The sequence below is a fragment of the Podarcis pityusensis genome, assembly GCF_964106645.2.
Source record: "Podarcis pityusensis genome assembly, chromosome: 11".
NCBI lineage: Eukaryota > Metazoa > Chordata > Lepidosauria > Squamata > Lacertidae > Podarcis > Podarcis pityusensis.
In genome coordinates this window covers 41360039-41375394 of record NC_138036.1, presented here as the reverse complement: position 1 = coordinate 41375394, position 15356 = coordinate 41360039, and the positions used below count along the sequence as shown (strand labels likewise).

The 15356-nt window shown below is 38.4% G+C and overlaps 1 protein-coding gene across 1 annotated transcript in view; it reads left to right on the top strand.

Moving 5' to 3' along the window:
- Positions 1 to 15356, top strand: part of FBXL17 (F-box and leucine rich repeat protein 17) — a 145961-nt gene that overhangs the window by 122561 nt on the left and 8044 nt on the right. Inside the window, exon 8 of the mRNA XM_080972678.1 lies at positions 8365 to 8507. Coding sequence (XP_080828804.1) covers positions 8365 to 8507 — 143 coding nt within the window. The remainder of the gene's footprint in view (positions 1 to 8364; positions 8508 to 15356) is intronic.

Here is a 15356-nt window from a genome sequence, read left to right as displayed (position 1 = left end):
TGGAAGAAAAAAATCTACTGAAGTAAACTGGTACTGAAGTTTTAAGTTTCAAGCAGTAACTATTGACCCGCTGCCTTTCTTTAGATAAACAAAACTTTCAAGTGTAAGTTAATTTCGCTGTCATAAAAATGTAATAACATCTCTCCATTAATTCTATGGCTGTCATATATGCAGAGCAATTATATTTAATGACTGTGGGCATCCGCAAAGAAGTTTTCCTACATGGGCCCATTGAAATAACTGGGACAAGCACAATGCTACAATATAAGCCTTATAAGATTTTAAAGAAGCAACTAGTAAAGAAGCAACTGGCATATTCTCACTGCCATTTTGCCAGCATAATCTTACTTGCTGAGCATAATATACAGAGTTGTGTCAAACAAAGTCCTACTCAGAGTATACTCACTGAAAATGATGGATATAAGTGAGGCATCTCCATTAATTTCAGTAGAACTACTCTTGAGTAGAACTAACATGAATGAATAAGTGTATGAATAATTTTACATGTTTCCAATGATAACCCACCTCAGAGCAGACACATTGAAATTAATGAACATGACTAGTGGTGGATACAGCTCATGGTAATACAAAAATCTCTTTATTGAAATCCACTCAACTGACTGAAACTGTTGGTAAACTGCAGGTCAGCTTTCCTCCCATATTAAGAGTAGCCTTAAGAATTTATGAAGGTAGACTTCCACATTTTCTTGGTACTGATTTTAGTTATTATAGTTAAAGTAAGCACTGTACAGTATTTGTATAAAAGTTTATGAGCATGAAAAGAGCTGTGAACATGATTATCCAGTTATTCAGAAATTACAGAGCTAAACATCTTTATGCATTGTGTTCATTAGAAACCCATTGTAAGAATAGTGATTTTTCCCCACAGTGTAGCATTCCTTAGTATCACTGCCACCACCATAGCTGTTGTCACCTTTATTAAATTATCCATTCATTTCTTTCTTTCTTTAGTTGTTTAGTATTGTGACTAACGATTGAAACAAGAAATTGTAGTCTAGTTATCTCTTGTTTTTCTATCGAGGCATTATATTAGCTTGGATAAATTGGCACATATAGCCAGTATGCATCTTTCCACCATTATCTGACCAAATAACTGCTCAAAAAGCATTATAAAATCACTATCACTACCTATGGTATTATTCTCTCTCCTCTTGAAGAGGAATTTTTCCATGTTAAAGTGCTGCTTTTTTTTTTTTTTTTTTTTTTTTTTGCATGTTCCCTCAGGATATGATTCTTATTAGTGAATATTTTGAAGACTGAAATTATGCTGCTAAATCTGAAGTATGCTGAAAAATACTTTAGGAGAAAGTAGCCTTTTTCAAGCCCTTAGGACTCAACATTTTTATTTGCATTTCCATCATGTTAATTACTGTTTAAAGAGTTCCCGGGGTGATTACACGCAACTATTTTCAAGAAGTTTTATCCCATTCTTTATACAGGACAGCTAATTAATGTTAGAAGCTTTATTAATCTGCAGAAGATGCAATTAAGGTCTATCCAGTTACACCTTATCCTGGGATATGTATTGTAACTGTCATTATTTGGAAGTAATTTGATGAGTCCACTGAAAATACATTGCTGTAAATTCTCTCATGCATGTCATTGACAACACAGCCTCAGTAGTTCTTCTGGGTTCAGTAAGACACAAATTGAAAGGTTTAATAATGAGAACCTCTGAAGGGGGTGTCTGGAAACAGTTCCTTCATTACTTTTTAAGTCTGCTTGTGATGATTCACAGTGTGAAGCCCTTTTTAATTTTGTTCAATTTTCCCAGAGTCTCAGTAATACACAATCTAAGCATCCATTTATATTGATTTATATGAGCAAATGAGATCAACTCAAGTTTAGTTAATCATAATTAACTTAATGGCAAGATACAATATCGTGGTCACTGGCTGTGCCCCTCAATTTAGAGCTCTGTGTGTGTGTCACTGAACATTGGGTTATGAACAAATACAAAAGCCTTGTTAAGATTAATTCATGTTGAGGCTTGGAGTGATACCAACTGTCAGAAGCAAGAAAATTTGAAATTAAGGCTCATGCTTTGTTCCTATTTCCCTTGGATCTACAGATATGTTGCGATGAATTCCCATATTATGTCATTTTATTCGGTGACCTGAGATGTAGGCAGAAGAAAAGCCCATTACAGTGAGCTGTGCAGTGTGGCTTGGATTTATTTTGAATTTCATGTAAAAAAAAAAAAGCAGTTTAGATTATTAGTTTCAACAGATCTCTGACTGCTTTATTATCTTTTGAATAATAAAGATGTAGACGTATTTTTTATCCGTCCGTGCAAAGTTATTGATTCACTCTTGCTCCTTGGCCACTAGTTGAGAAATTTGTCGCCTCGTTTCCCAGTGAAGGTCAAAATATGCATTCGGAAAGAGGGAATTTAACTAGACTTGCTAAAGTTCTCAGAAAAACTAGACTGGCTGCTATAGGGATGTAGTCTGACTCACTTCCTTCCATTTCCTCAGGGCATCACATTAGATTGGCTTCCCAGCATAGTCATGCCTCTGTATCCTCTGTATTTCACTGTGGTCCCATACGTCATTTTTACAAACTGTGGTACGTCCACATGTGCACAAATGTATAACTACAAAATTACCACAGGAGACCTCGAGCAGCCTGAGGCAGGTGGCGCATACAGCTTTTCTTACTACAGCATTCTTCCTATCTAAAAAAAAATGATGGTAGGTCTGCTATGAAAATGTGTACAGACAATATCTCGGTCATCTGTTTTCTTCTCTCATAGAATTTCCATGTTTCCTAACAATGTATTACAAACGCAACATTTAAATATTTATCTTCTGTTCGGCTTAGCTTGTAAGGAAGACAGTTTATTCACTTGTGAGTTATATCACCATGCAAAATAACATATGAGCTTTGCTTTAGCGTTTCAAATCAGAAAGCCCACGGTGACTCTCTTTTGTGTGAGTTGAGCATCCCGTCATATGCATGGGAGTAAGTCTCATTGTTGCCAGTGCGATTTGCTTCTGGGTAAATTGCATAGGGCTTGTGCTCTGAGGTAGCTAAGCACGTTCATGTCGTAGTGAATTGATGCCTCTAAAAGATGGTGTGGGACATAAAACAAGGATGGCATATCTGGACTGTCTCATGAGAGCCATCAGTTAGAAAAGACTCATGCAGTTGGCTCCGCCCACACGGCTGTGGCAATCTCACTCATACTGCAGCTGCATCAGAGAACACCTTGGGGAAGCAGCTCTCACACAGCTGCAAGTAGGTGTGAAGAGGACCATTATTTGAAGCCAGTGGTATCCTGTGAAGAGGACAGCTCTAGGTGGCCCATTAGCTCAGAGGCTTTGTGCTGGATTAGATTCTCTGGAATGTTCACACAGGCTAGAACATTAATAACCAGGATTTGTTCATATGGGGATGCTAAACAGCACAATCCTTTTATAAAGCCACAAAACTGAACAAGAGCTCTTTTGCCCAGTATCCTCACAAATTATCTGTTACTTGTCAGTCAGCCATGTACTAACATAAGGTTACCAGATTTTTTTCAATGAATCTGGGGACACTTTTCAACTTCCTCCTAAATAGATGGATTTTGTCAGGGGACTGATTTGTAAATCTGGAAACTGTCCCCAGGAAACGGGGACGTCTGATAACCTTACACTAACAGGTTGTGCTAACACCTGGAGTTACTTTCTCTCCTAGACAGGAAGAAAGTAACTATTGCCCAATTGTATTTCTCTTTGAATATGTTCAAATTTACATGTGTGTATTGATTGGCAATCCAAATTACAAATGGGATCTAAAACAAAATGTAGTTTATCCTCACCTCCTAAACCACCAATGCCCTCCTCCCAAACCCTATGAGCTGTTGGGGGCTCTAGTAAACCGAATCCAACCCACCCCCATCTCCCATTTTCAATAACCAATATTCTTTTTCTTTTTTAAAATCACATATTTCTCTTGCTAGTTGAAAGAAAAGGGGAGAGATTGCAAGGGACAGTTGAGTAGGAGAGATGAGATACAACTACCCACTTTCTAATATCTTCCTTACCTATCTTATGAGCCTCTCCTGCCTGTCTGCCAGCTGATCACAAACATTTTGAAGTTTCCTGGGTTGCGACAGCCAGCTACTCTCTCTTCACCATCCAATTCCATTACCCCTCTCCTGCTTCACAGAGCTTTCCTTCTTTAGAGTTCAAAAGATTTTTTTTATTTATTTTGTACTTCTACCATTGTTGGACTAAATTGTGCTGTTACCTCCCTCTTAAGCAAAGCTGATGCCATTTTGGTTGCATAACTTTGCGAATAGACATAACTATTATGTAAGACTGGGACTGAACACCACAGCCATCTCCATAATCTTTGTGTGCTGTTGAAATCTTGGTTGAGCTGAGAAATTTCCAGGCCTCAACTGTTGCAGAATATTGATCAGGCAGATCACAGAGCAGCTTGGAATTTGTCATACAAGGAACCGTGCTCCTGAATCCCACAAACAAAACCATTTTCCTTTTGGCATTATCCACTGCATCAAGGATCAATTTATATGAAATTTATATGAAACTGCACTATCCACAGGGTTTTTATTTACTCCTTTAATAGAAATAAAGTTGGTAAGCTTTTTATATTATTCAAAAACTGCTACTATGGCCTTTTGCAGTTTAATATCTGAAGAGTTTTGTCAGCATATTTTAAAGGACTTGAGCAGCGAGACACTTGCTACTTCCCTAGAGATGAATATTCCACTGTCCAGTTGATCCATTATAAAAAGTTCTTAATAATGGGTCTACAGTTTTCTTTGTTCATTTCCGTTCTATTACACCAGCTATTTCCCACTGGTCTTCCCTAAACCATTTTCCAATTTTCCTTGTACTAAAGCCCTGCACTTTCTTGTAAGTGGCTATCATAGGCCACCTGATAGTTCATTGGCCAACTGATGACTATAGTAAATATAATTTAAGGACAAGCACCATAAGAAGAAGACCATTATCAGTAGCTGTTCAGTACTGGTTTTTCGTTGATACATAACTTATATAAATTAGATTTCTTTTATAACAAAAAAGCAAGTTCTACTGGTACCATTTTATGTAGTGGAACTGGGGGAAAGAACAGCTCCCCAGGGTCCAGGCTTTACCTTTATGGTAATTGGAGAGGTGCTCATGGGTATAGTAGTCCTTCAATAGGAAAAAACACAAATACATGGAGACCCGCTGGTATTTACAATGTGTTAGTATTGTAGTACAGGGTTTCTATCATTTGGTGTATATACAGTAATAAAGTGGGATCCAATTAGGGGATTGATGGATTAGCTTAACTGACTGAACACTTCTTGATCAACTAAAAATAAAAGCTCAGCGAGTTGCTAGACAGTCTGCCAATGCCTACTGGCTAAGGCTGTGTCAGAGCATTCAACTCACTGCTGACAGCAGCAACACCCACAAAATGCCCCAGTTAGCCCCAAACCACAGCCACTTGTCCATTACCTGACACATTATGACATCATATGATGATGACAGCATGTGACATCATAACATGTGGCACCAAGTTCAAAAGGAAGAATCGGGAGTGCATTCGAAGTCAAAGTGTTCCATGGAGTATGGAACAGTTCTGAATCTGGCCTTCAATCCGGCTTTCAGCCCCGTCATAATATGTGAACATTTTCTTAGCAAGCACTTCCATAGATAGATAGATAGATAGATAGATAGATAGATAGATAAATTTATTGTCATTGTCCGTATATACACAGTATACACAACAACGAAAATCAAACACCCACCCAAAGACCGGGTTCACATACACATTTGCACGTATCTCCAACACTCTCATCCTATTCAGACATAATCTATAAAAACATATCATACTCCAGAATGTAACATAACCTATTAAAGGCATAACATAACCTAAAAACCTGTCTCATTCCTTCCTACTCCCTGCTTGCTATTTCTTGCAACTGGCCCTGAGATCATTATTTAGTGCAATCAGAGCTCTTGGATAGAAACTATTCAGAAGGCGTGTGGTTCGTGTTTTCATTGTCCTATATCTTCTGCCCGAAGGCAACAGTTCAAAGAAGTTGTGAGCAGGATGGGTGGGATCTCTCAGGATATTGTGTGACTTCTTCAAAGTGCGAGACGTGAAGATCTCATCCAGGGTTGGTAGTTGGAGCCCAATAACATTCTGGGCAATTTTAATTATTCTCTGTAAAGCTTTTTTATCCGTTTCAGAGCTGCTCCCATACCACGATAATATACTATAGGTTAAGACACTCTCGATGGTACTGTGATAATAGGACAGAAGTAGGTGCTGAGATAGATTCAGTCCCCTGAGCATTCTCAGGAAATACAACCTCCCCTGCACCTTCCTCACAACCATATTAATATTTGCAGTCCATGAGAGGTCCTCAGAGATGTAAATGCCCAGGTATTTAAAACTACCAACCCTCTCCACCTCCTCGCCATTTATGTGCAATGGTAAAAATACACTTTTCTTTCTCCTAAAGTCAATTATGAGTTCTTTGGTTTTTTTGGTGTTAAGCATAAGATTGTTTTCTTTACACCATTGAATTAACCCCTGTACTTCTTTCCTATAAGCAGTCTCATCGTTCTCACTAATGAGCCCCACCACTGTTGTATCATCCGCAAATTTGATGATTGTGTTGGACTTATACAGTGGGGTGCAATCAAATGTGTACAGGGAATAGAGAAAGGGACTTAGCACACATCCCTGAGGGGCTCCTGTGCTTAATACTAGAGTAGAAGAATAGTAAGGGCCCATTCTCACTGTCTGCGGCCTATCAGTCAGGAAATTCCTTACCCACAGACAGATCTTCTGATGTATACCCAAATTGGTCATTTTAAGAAATAACCTGTCTGGCAGAATTGTATTGAAGGCAGAACTGTAGTCCACAAACAACAGCCTTGCGTAGGTTCCCTGTCGTTCTAGATGACTCAGTACAGTATGGACAGCGATGGAAATAGCATCATCAGTAGATCTGTTTCTTCTGTATGCAAACTGGAACGGGTCTAGAGTGGATGGAAGACCAGCCTTAATATGATCTAGCACCAATCTCTCAAAACATTTCATAACGACATCCATCTTACAGATGTTGCTAGTTTGGCTATTTACGCCAATATATCATTTTGTTCTACCTAGGAAATTTTGTCGGTTTTGCTCACCAATGCAAACACACAGTCAGAATCACAGTCATTAAAAAAAATCCTTTAAAAGTGTAGGTGGTTTTAAGTAGCATATTTGTCAAGAATGTGCTAGAAATATATAATTGTCAAATAATATTAAGAGTGCTACAATTCATGACATCACATTGCAAAACATGATGCTTAGAATTGGCTTTGCAAGATTAACTGTTAGCCTGGAGACAGTATGTCCAAAACCAAATATAAATATATATATTTTCCATGTGTGTGCTGCAAAATTTTTTTTTTCTTGCCCTGAGAGAATAACTGAATTTTATCCTAGCTAATTGTTAAATTGGCTTTTAGGCAGTCTTTGGTAATTTTTCTTACTCATCGGAAAACGACAAGAGATTTAATATACAATGTAATTCATTGAACCATGTCTGTAGACACTGTAATGTACATAACCTTTGAACTGCCATTGATAATATTTAAATAAAACCAAGTACCTAGTTGAAGGGAGTTGGTAGTTAATAGAGCAGTTTTCATTCCATCACAAATAAGAACATCCAAGTTGGGTTGGCCAAAGTAAAGTAAAAGGCAGAGGAGATCGTTTGAGACCAGCTGATAGTCAGAAGCACAAATCCTGCCTTGCTAATAAAGGCAAAGTTGCTACTACAGAGTGCAAAAGCACTAACTGGGCTAATATTTTGTGTACCTTCTTCATTATATGTTAAAATTATCTTGATGCTCTCCTTTTAAAAATCACCTGGCAAGTTTTAGCCAGTAGGGATTCAGGAAACCTCTTCGGGAATGCACACATGGCTCCTATGGTTTTCTTCACAAAGAATTCCTAAGACATTTTGGAACAAATGATTATTAATATTGTGTTAATATTTCATCCAAACCCAAATATTAATTCATTTTATAAAAATAAATCATATGCCGTTTTCCAATCCTTGAAATTTAGACTCTGTGTTGTTTTGGGCAATGCAGCTTACCTATGAAAAGGATTCTTGTGTGATTTTAAAAGGCAGCTTGATCATTTTTATAGCAATAAAAAAAGTGTGTTAGGGGGAAAATGCAACTTGGTATAGACTGTTCTTTATATACATGCATGTATATATGGTTTGATGATATAAACTTGTTTTTTTGAAATATATAATATTTAAAATATTTCGCTGCTTATCATTTCACCCCTGTGTTTTGTTTCTCTTGTGTTTTTTATGTTTTGTAGCACTGATAGCCATTGGCCGATACAGTATGACAATAGAGACTGTGGATGTGGGATGGTGCAAAGAAATCACAGATCAGGGAGCCACCCAAATTGCTCAAAGTAGTAAGTCGCTCAGATACTTGGGACTAATGCGATGTGATAAGGTAAGAATTTGGGGGGGGGGGGGTTGCATAAAAAGCTATGTTACATAGGCAAGAGTGGCATGTCCATTTACTCCACACAATTGCATTCACATTAGCAGTTATTAAGAACAAAAAAAGCAGCAATTGCATATTGGACATATGATACTGAGTCAGTGATGTTAGTACATTTTTTTTGCTGCTTTCTGAATTTTATAATTTCTGTCTTTAGTGGGTCATGACATTAATATAGCAGTCTGTCTTGTCTTAAAACACAGAATGCAGTAATAGCAAAAAAATACTGCCGTCTGACTTTCAAAAGAAATAATTTTCAGCTCAGTAACCTTGATCACAAATCCTCATTGTAAAAACAGATGAACCAAAGAGCTTTGTGTAGCTCACTCAGAGGAGAAATGTTTCAACTCAATGGCCTTGATTCTTAAATTTCCCATATATTTTTTTTCCTTTCCCATTTAGAAACACGTTAAGAAGCTCCTGCTTCCTGCATTCTCTGTTTACAAAAGCAAATTGTGAATATGAAGCTATAAAAAGTCTAGCTTCTGAGCCGAAGAACCACTATTTTGTGAATTGATGGAACATAATACCTTAAACTTGAATGTTTTGTAAAAGCCAAGAGAAGAAAAGTGTGTGAGAGTCTCCTTTGATGAATTGGGCTAAGATTATCTACTTAGACTGTTCAAAGGGTTACTTGACCCTGGGATTTAGATTTGACCCCGAATCACCTGATCAATTTTACATACATATCTTTTGTGGGTTTAGTTAAAACAGCTTGTACAATCAGGAAAGACTTAATAAAAGCAATATATTTATCCTGTCTTGAGCTGCTAAAGACAATCAATGACCTTGATGTTGCAAACAGTTTTTAGTACAACATCAGTTAAACTACGCGTACTGTATATTCTTTATTCCTTTAATTGCTGGCTTATGCTTTCCTGGCTTCCTACAAAGGGACTGCATGCTGTGTAGGGAGACAACTGAGCTAGCAGGAATAAAAATCTGCGAGACGGCTGCAGCACAAATGGGGAAAACTGTTTCTGATTAATGGGAAACGTATATTGGGTATCTTGATGAGAATGCTGTAAAGTGTGGCATTAGGGGGACCATGGGGGGTCATTTAACTTGCTTGTTAAACCTCTTATGTGCAGGAGAATGAGGAAAGTAGCCATAAAAAGAACAAATTTTCGGAAGCTCTATCCTGAATTTAAAATGTTTAAAATGCCGTGTTGGCAGCTCTAAGAGCTACATGCCTCTTCCACATCCAGAGAATAGAGAAGTTATCATACAGAACCACTTCCTTCGCTTTTCTAACTTCATGCAGAACTAATTTCTTCTTCCAAATGCCAGCGCCCAGAACATTAATGAGAAGGGTTTTCAAATGCCACTGTGGCAGAAAAATGTTCTTTCATAAAGTTGGGTGGGGGCCACACATTGGTCCAGTCTGCCCCTCCCCCGGGTGCTTTTTAGCCTTTTCCCAAATGTTATTTAATATTGCTATACCTGATAGCCATTCCCTTCTTATGTGGCATTGCCTGACATGCAAGTAAGGAGCTCAGAAACAAAGAGAAATAGATGGGGCATACAGCAATAGATTTCAGCAATCAATACCAAAATACTCTTCATGACATCATCTCTTCAGAATTTCTTTGAAACGCACTTGAAATAAATTTAGAATTACAAAGGCGTCAAGGGCCTTGCCAAAAAAGATCAGAGAAACTGCAGGGCTGAGTAAAGGCAGGCTCTGTTTGATTCCATCGATTATATAACTGCCTCTAGGCTATAGATGTCACTAGTGGCTATTCTATTGATCCACACCATGAAAATAATCAGATTAATTCATTTCTCATTAAGTTGCCATTTACTGTGGTCTTTTTGATTTCCAAGTACAGTGTTGGAAGCAACACATTCACTGCTATAAGGGGTTAGGAACTGGCTTCATAATCTTAGGCCATGAGAAATAGCAATTTTATGTCTCCATGCAGTCTTAAGTGTTGTTTTATCAGTTTAAACCAAGTATTCTTAAAATGACTTTCATTGTTTTGCCCAGTTAATGGAGGCTCAGTTTCAAGGAACATGATATAAGACCTAGTTGAAGATCTTTTCTTAAGAGCAGTAGCACCTAATGACTAAGGACATGACATCTTGTGTCATTGTTCCCCAAGGGTGAGACAGGAACATCAATCACTACTCCTTCTTGAAAGAGCCAGAAGCCACACTGTGCAGCTGCCCAGATGAGGTGCCCCACAACTGGGACAGTGCAGGAATTAGCTCTGTCTGTGCACCTATACAGCCCCAACCTTGCCCCTGCCCCATCCCCACACTGTCCCAGTAAGAGGCAACAACACTGGTATCCCCCACCATGTCACCTGCTGCTGCATAGTTGCTAAGTAAGCAGCTAAGGACATTTTGAACCCCTAGAGCAGGCATGGCCAAACTTGGCCCTCCAGATGTTTTGGGACTACAACTCCCATCATCCCTAGCTAACAGGACCAGTGGTCAGGGATGATGGGAATTGTAGCCCCAAAACATCTGGAGGGCCAAGTTTGGCCATGCCTGCCCTAGAGCCTTCATCAGTCATCACTGCCTTCCTTCCTTTTTAAACATTTATTATGTTGATTGCATATTGGTTTTCTTTTATTGTCAGCTTGCTTAGAGGATTGTTGTCAGGCAGAAAAGTGAGATATACATATTTTAAATAAGCAATAATTTAACCAAAGTAAAAGTAGACTAACCAGGCAGAGAGCCTTCTCGGTAGCGGTGCCCACCCTGTGGAATGCCCTCACATCAGATGTAAAGGAAATAAACAACTATCTGTTGGTAGCCACCCAGAGTGGCTGGGGTATAAGCAATAAATTGTTCTTGTTTTTAAGCTGCTCTAATGGTTAAGTATGCATTACAATCCATATTCAACCAAAGCTATTAAGAACACAAGAAAAACCCTGCTGGATCCAACCAAAACCCACCTAGTCAGGCATGGGGATCAGCCGGATGGCTGTGGGAAGTCCACAAGCAGGACTGAGCGCCATAGCAGTCTCCTCACTTGCAATTCCGAATCCAGAGGTGTACCGCCTCCAACAGTGGAAGTAAAACATGGTTCTGTTGTTTAGTTTATCTTTCATTAATCTTAAAGCCGTCCAAGTTAGGGCCATCCTGTATCTTCTGGCACATGATAGCCATTCAGTTTCCAAAGCACTGTGGGTTAAAACGCACAGACCAAAGACATTTGGAGAGAAACACTGTACATTTTCCAATGCTCCAAGTGGAGTCAAGTTTTCATCGCAAATTTGCTGGATAGTGCCACACTGGTGAAGAAGTAATCCGTTGTTATATTCCTTCTCGAACCCTGTAAATGCGGCATTTTCAGTCACAGTCTGGCCTCAGTTTCAAGCTGCTTGGGCCATCTTCTTCCTTTCCCACACACATGTCTGCATCATAAACTTATGGGAAAGAATTCAGTGTGGCAGCAAGTGGAATATTTATGCATGGAGCATGGTCCCCTTATGCAATGAGGCTCCCTTCCCCGCCCTCCACACACTCCTAAACCTGTTATGGGGGTCCCTTCAACTCTCCAGAGCTGTTCTGGGTAGACATGTTGGAGCAGAGGGTATGAAGTCCTTATTCTAGCCACATAAGTATTTAGTTGTATCCAGTATTATACCTACTCACAGTAGACCCATTGAAATTAATTGTCATGACTAACATAGGTCCATTAATTTCAATAGTTCAATACAATCCATAATGTTTTGGCACTGTAACATGACCATTGTACATCTTTCTTTGAATGACACTAATTGTTCATTAGTTGTAACATTGTAGTATGATGGCACAATGTTTTGGTAATTATATCCCCTCAGGTTGTTCAAAGAAGCAACTTTGTCTTTTGCGTTGTTGTTCAGTTTAAGCCAGACATCAGAACTGATGAGCTGTTTCTCCCCTGCCTGCAATTCATCATAGCTCTTTATGCCTTCCATTCAGGATTCTGAAATTTTGCAGGTTACTTTCTTAGGATCTCCTATATGATGCATACTGTTTTCATATTAACATTCTTCTCCACAAAACCACAGGGAGGGAAGTGAATCCCTTTTATTACCCCCCTCCAAATCAATTTTCAAGGCACCTAGTACAAAATGCCTTATCCATTCTTCTGAATTTCAGCAAGTTTCTTACCTAAAGGTACCTCTGTACTGTATGCTATTTTCATACAAATGTTTACAGTATATGGAACAGTAGGGGGTGTTAAGTGGTTACCTTTTTAACTACTGTCCTTACAGGAAAGCACAGCAGGTACCTTTCTGAAAATTTGCAGTATTCACCACACTTTCTTTCTTCTTTTATAAAAGTAATTATTTTATCTTTGTAATGTATTTTATTCTGTTTTTATTATGCTTTATATATGTTACTTTTTATAATGGATTTTGCGAGACAAAATAAATAATAATCAAACATAACCACAAAAATTTCATCCAGTTATTTCCAAAAGTAAAATTGTTACAGCCATTACAAAATGTTCTTCATAATAGTTAATGGATATGATTTCCATATTGGGGTTTTGGTTTGGACCCAAGTCAAATTAGGCAGCTTCTGAATTGGTCCAAATCAAATTGGATTCCCAAATCAAGTGCCAAATTAGGATCTGAAGTAAATCTTATGATGCATTGCAAGTGGGAAATGCTTCCCTGTGCTTTTAACTGTAAGACTGAGAATCATATTTATCTGATCATTAATGCAGTGGTACCTCGGGTTACATACGCTTCAGGGAACACACTCCGCTAACCCAGAAATAGTGCTTCAGGTTAAGAACTTTGCTTCAGGATGAGATCAGAAATCGTGCTCCGGCGGCGCAGCAGCAGCAGGAGGCCCCATTAGCTAAAGTGGTGCTTCAGGTTAAGAAAAGTTTCAGGTTAAGAACAGACCTCCGGAACGAATTAAGTACTTAACCCAAGGTACCACTGTATAACTTGGCCATATTAATATCAAAGGACAAAGAGCTGTTAAAAAGATAGGTGATGTCAATATCAAGTCGTGTGGCTATTTCTGGTAGATAGTACAAAAGTTTCCTTCACATTATCTCAGTAAGCTGGTAAATATTAAAATAAAACAGTATTTAAAAAATGGGTTTAAACAAAAAAGAAAGACTTGAAATAACTTGTGGTTCTTGTAGAGAATTACAAAACCTAATCTTTTCTAAGTATGCAGCGTTTATTTCCAGCCACAAATGGCTGTAATTTGTTCTAATCAAATATGAAGCAATTGTGTGCAATATTGTGTAATATGGAGTACTGTGTGTAATATTGGGTATACCAGATCCTCTCACTCAGAGAATCCTATTAGAAAACAATTTACTTCAATGCTTTCATCCACTCCAACCCTATCCAACGTGTTCTTATTTTAAATTTAGATTTGCAACATTAGCTTTTTAAAAGATAGAACAAAATATGCTTTTGAAGGGAAATGGAGAAGCTTTCTATTAAGTCTATGACTGAAAAGTGCTTACTGACTTGCTCAGGAAGAAAAGTTTTAGACAGATTATTTCACATCTCCAGTTTAACCAATTCATCCCCACATTGTTTATAATTTCTAATAAATCCCTTTTCATAAATTATCTATAAACAGGAAACAAGTGAGTATAGATGACTTACATTTCTTTTTGTCTTGCTTCTACTGTAAATTAGAAGTGAAGTGGTAAAAGAACCACAAACCTTTAATAACTACAAACCCTCAAAGTACAGCTATAGACCTACATAAATACACAGCGCTTCAGAGAGAGAAATTATACAGGGAAAGCTGGTCTATAGACATCCGTTTGGTTTTCTTATGACAGCTACAAACATTGCAATTGCTGTGGCTGACACCAGCATTTCCCTTTTACTTAGTAGCATAATTATTTGGAGCTTTTAACAATATTGTATACGAACAGGAAACTTCATAAGATGGCCTCCATTTTTTCAGGGCCTATCTAGCTGAACTTAACAAAGCATAAAGAGGCTAATAAGTTACAAAATTGGGTTTCAAACATCCGTGGGTGGTTTACAATGTCATATTGCAGGGGTACAAATAATGATAGTGACATTTACATATTTAAATTATTTGCAGCAAGACAGGAAGTCTGGTTTACTAATCCAAAATTACCAGTGCTTTGGCTAACCTCTATTAAGGTCAGTTTAAGCCCATATCTTTCTTTACTCTTAAAAAGAAATATAAGTGCCAGTCTAGGTTACTGTCAGAGTCTGGGCATAGGAGGAGTGGTGGATACCACCTCCCCACCCTGACCCTTCCAGAGAAGAAGATGGTTCAGGGGTTTGAGAGAGATCACCGCTCAGAGGCAGATGAGTGGAAAAGCTGGGAAATAATGGGAGAGGAGGAGGAGGAAGAAGAAGAAGCACCAGAAGGGTGAAAGCTGACGAACACAGTGTCTTTAGAAAGCATTCCAGATCCCCCTCTCCCAGAACCCGGTGAGCATTAGAAGTAGGAGAGCAAAGAACTCAAAGGCAGAGGGCACTTTTCAGCACCCGTATATTGAATAAAAAGCAGTTGGTAAGAACTTTTCCTTGTATTATCCTGCCGTGGGGGTTGGATCCTCAGCCGCCTGACACCATCGAAGCACTTACTATTAAGAGAGTTAATATGGACAGACAATGGGTGACTTACAGGGAATTGCTGGACTATGCAAGGGGCGACCCCAGACTGAAACCTAAGGAGAATTTAAGAAGTCAAGTTACGGATTGGTTACAATACCACCTGATAAATGATAGGTTTAAGGTAGACAAAAAAAGGGGGGGGTGGATCAAAACTCACAATTTGAAATAGAACTGTTACAAAATAAGGATAAACTTCTGTATAAAATGTATAATTTCT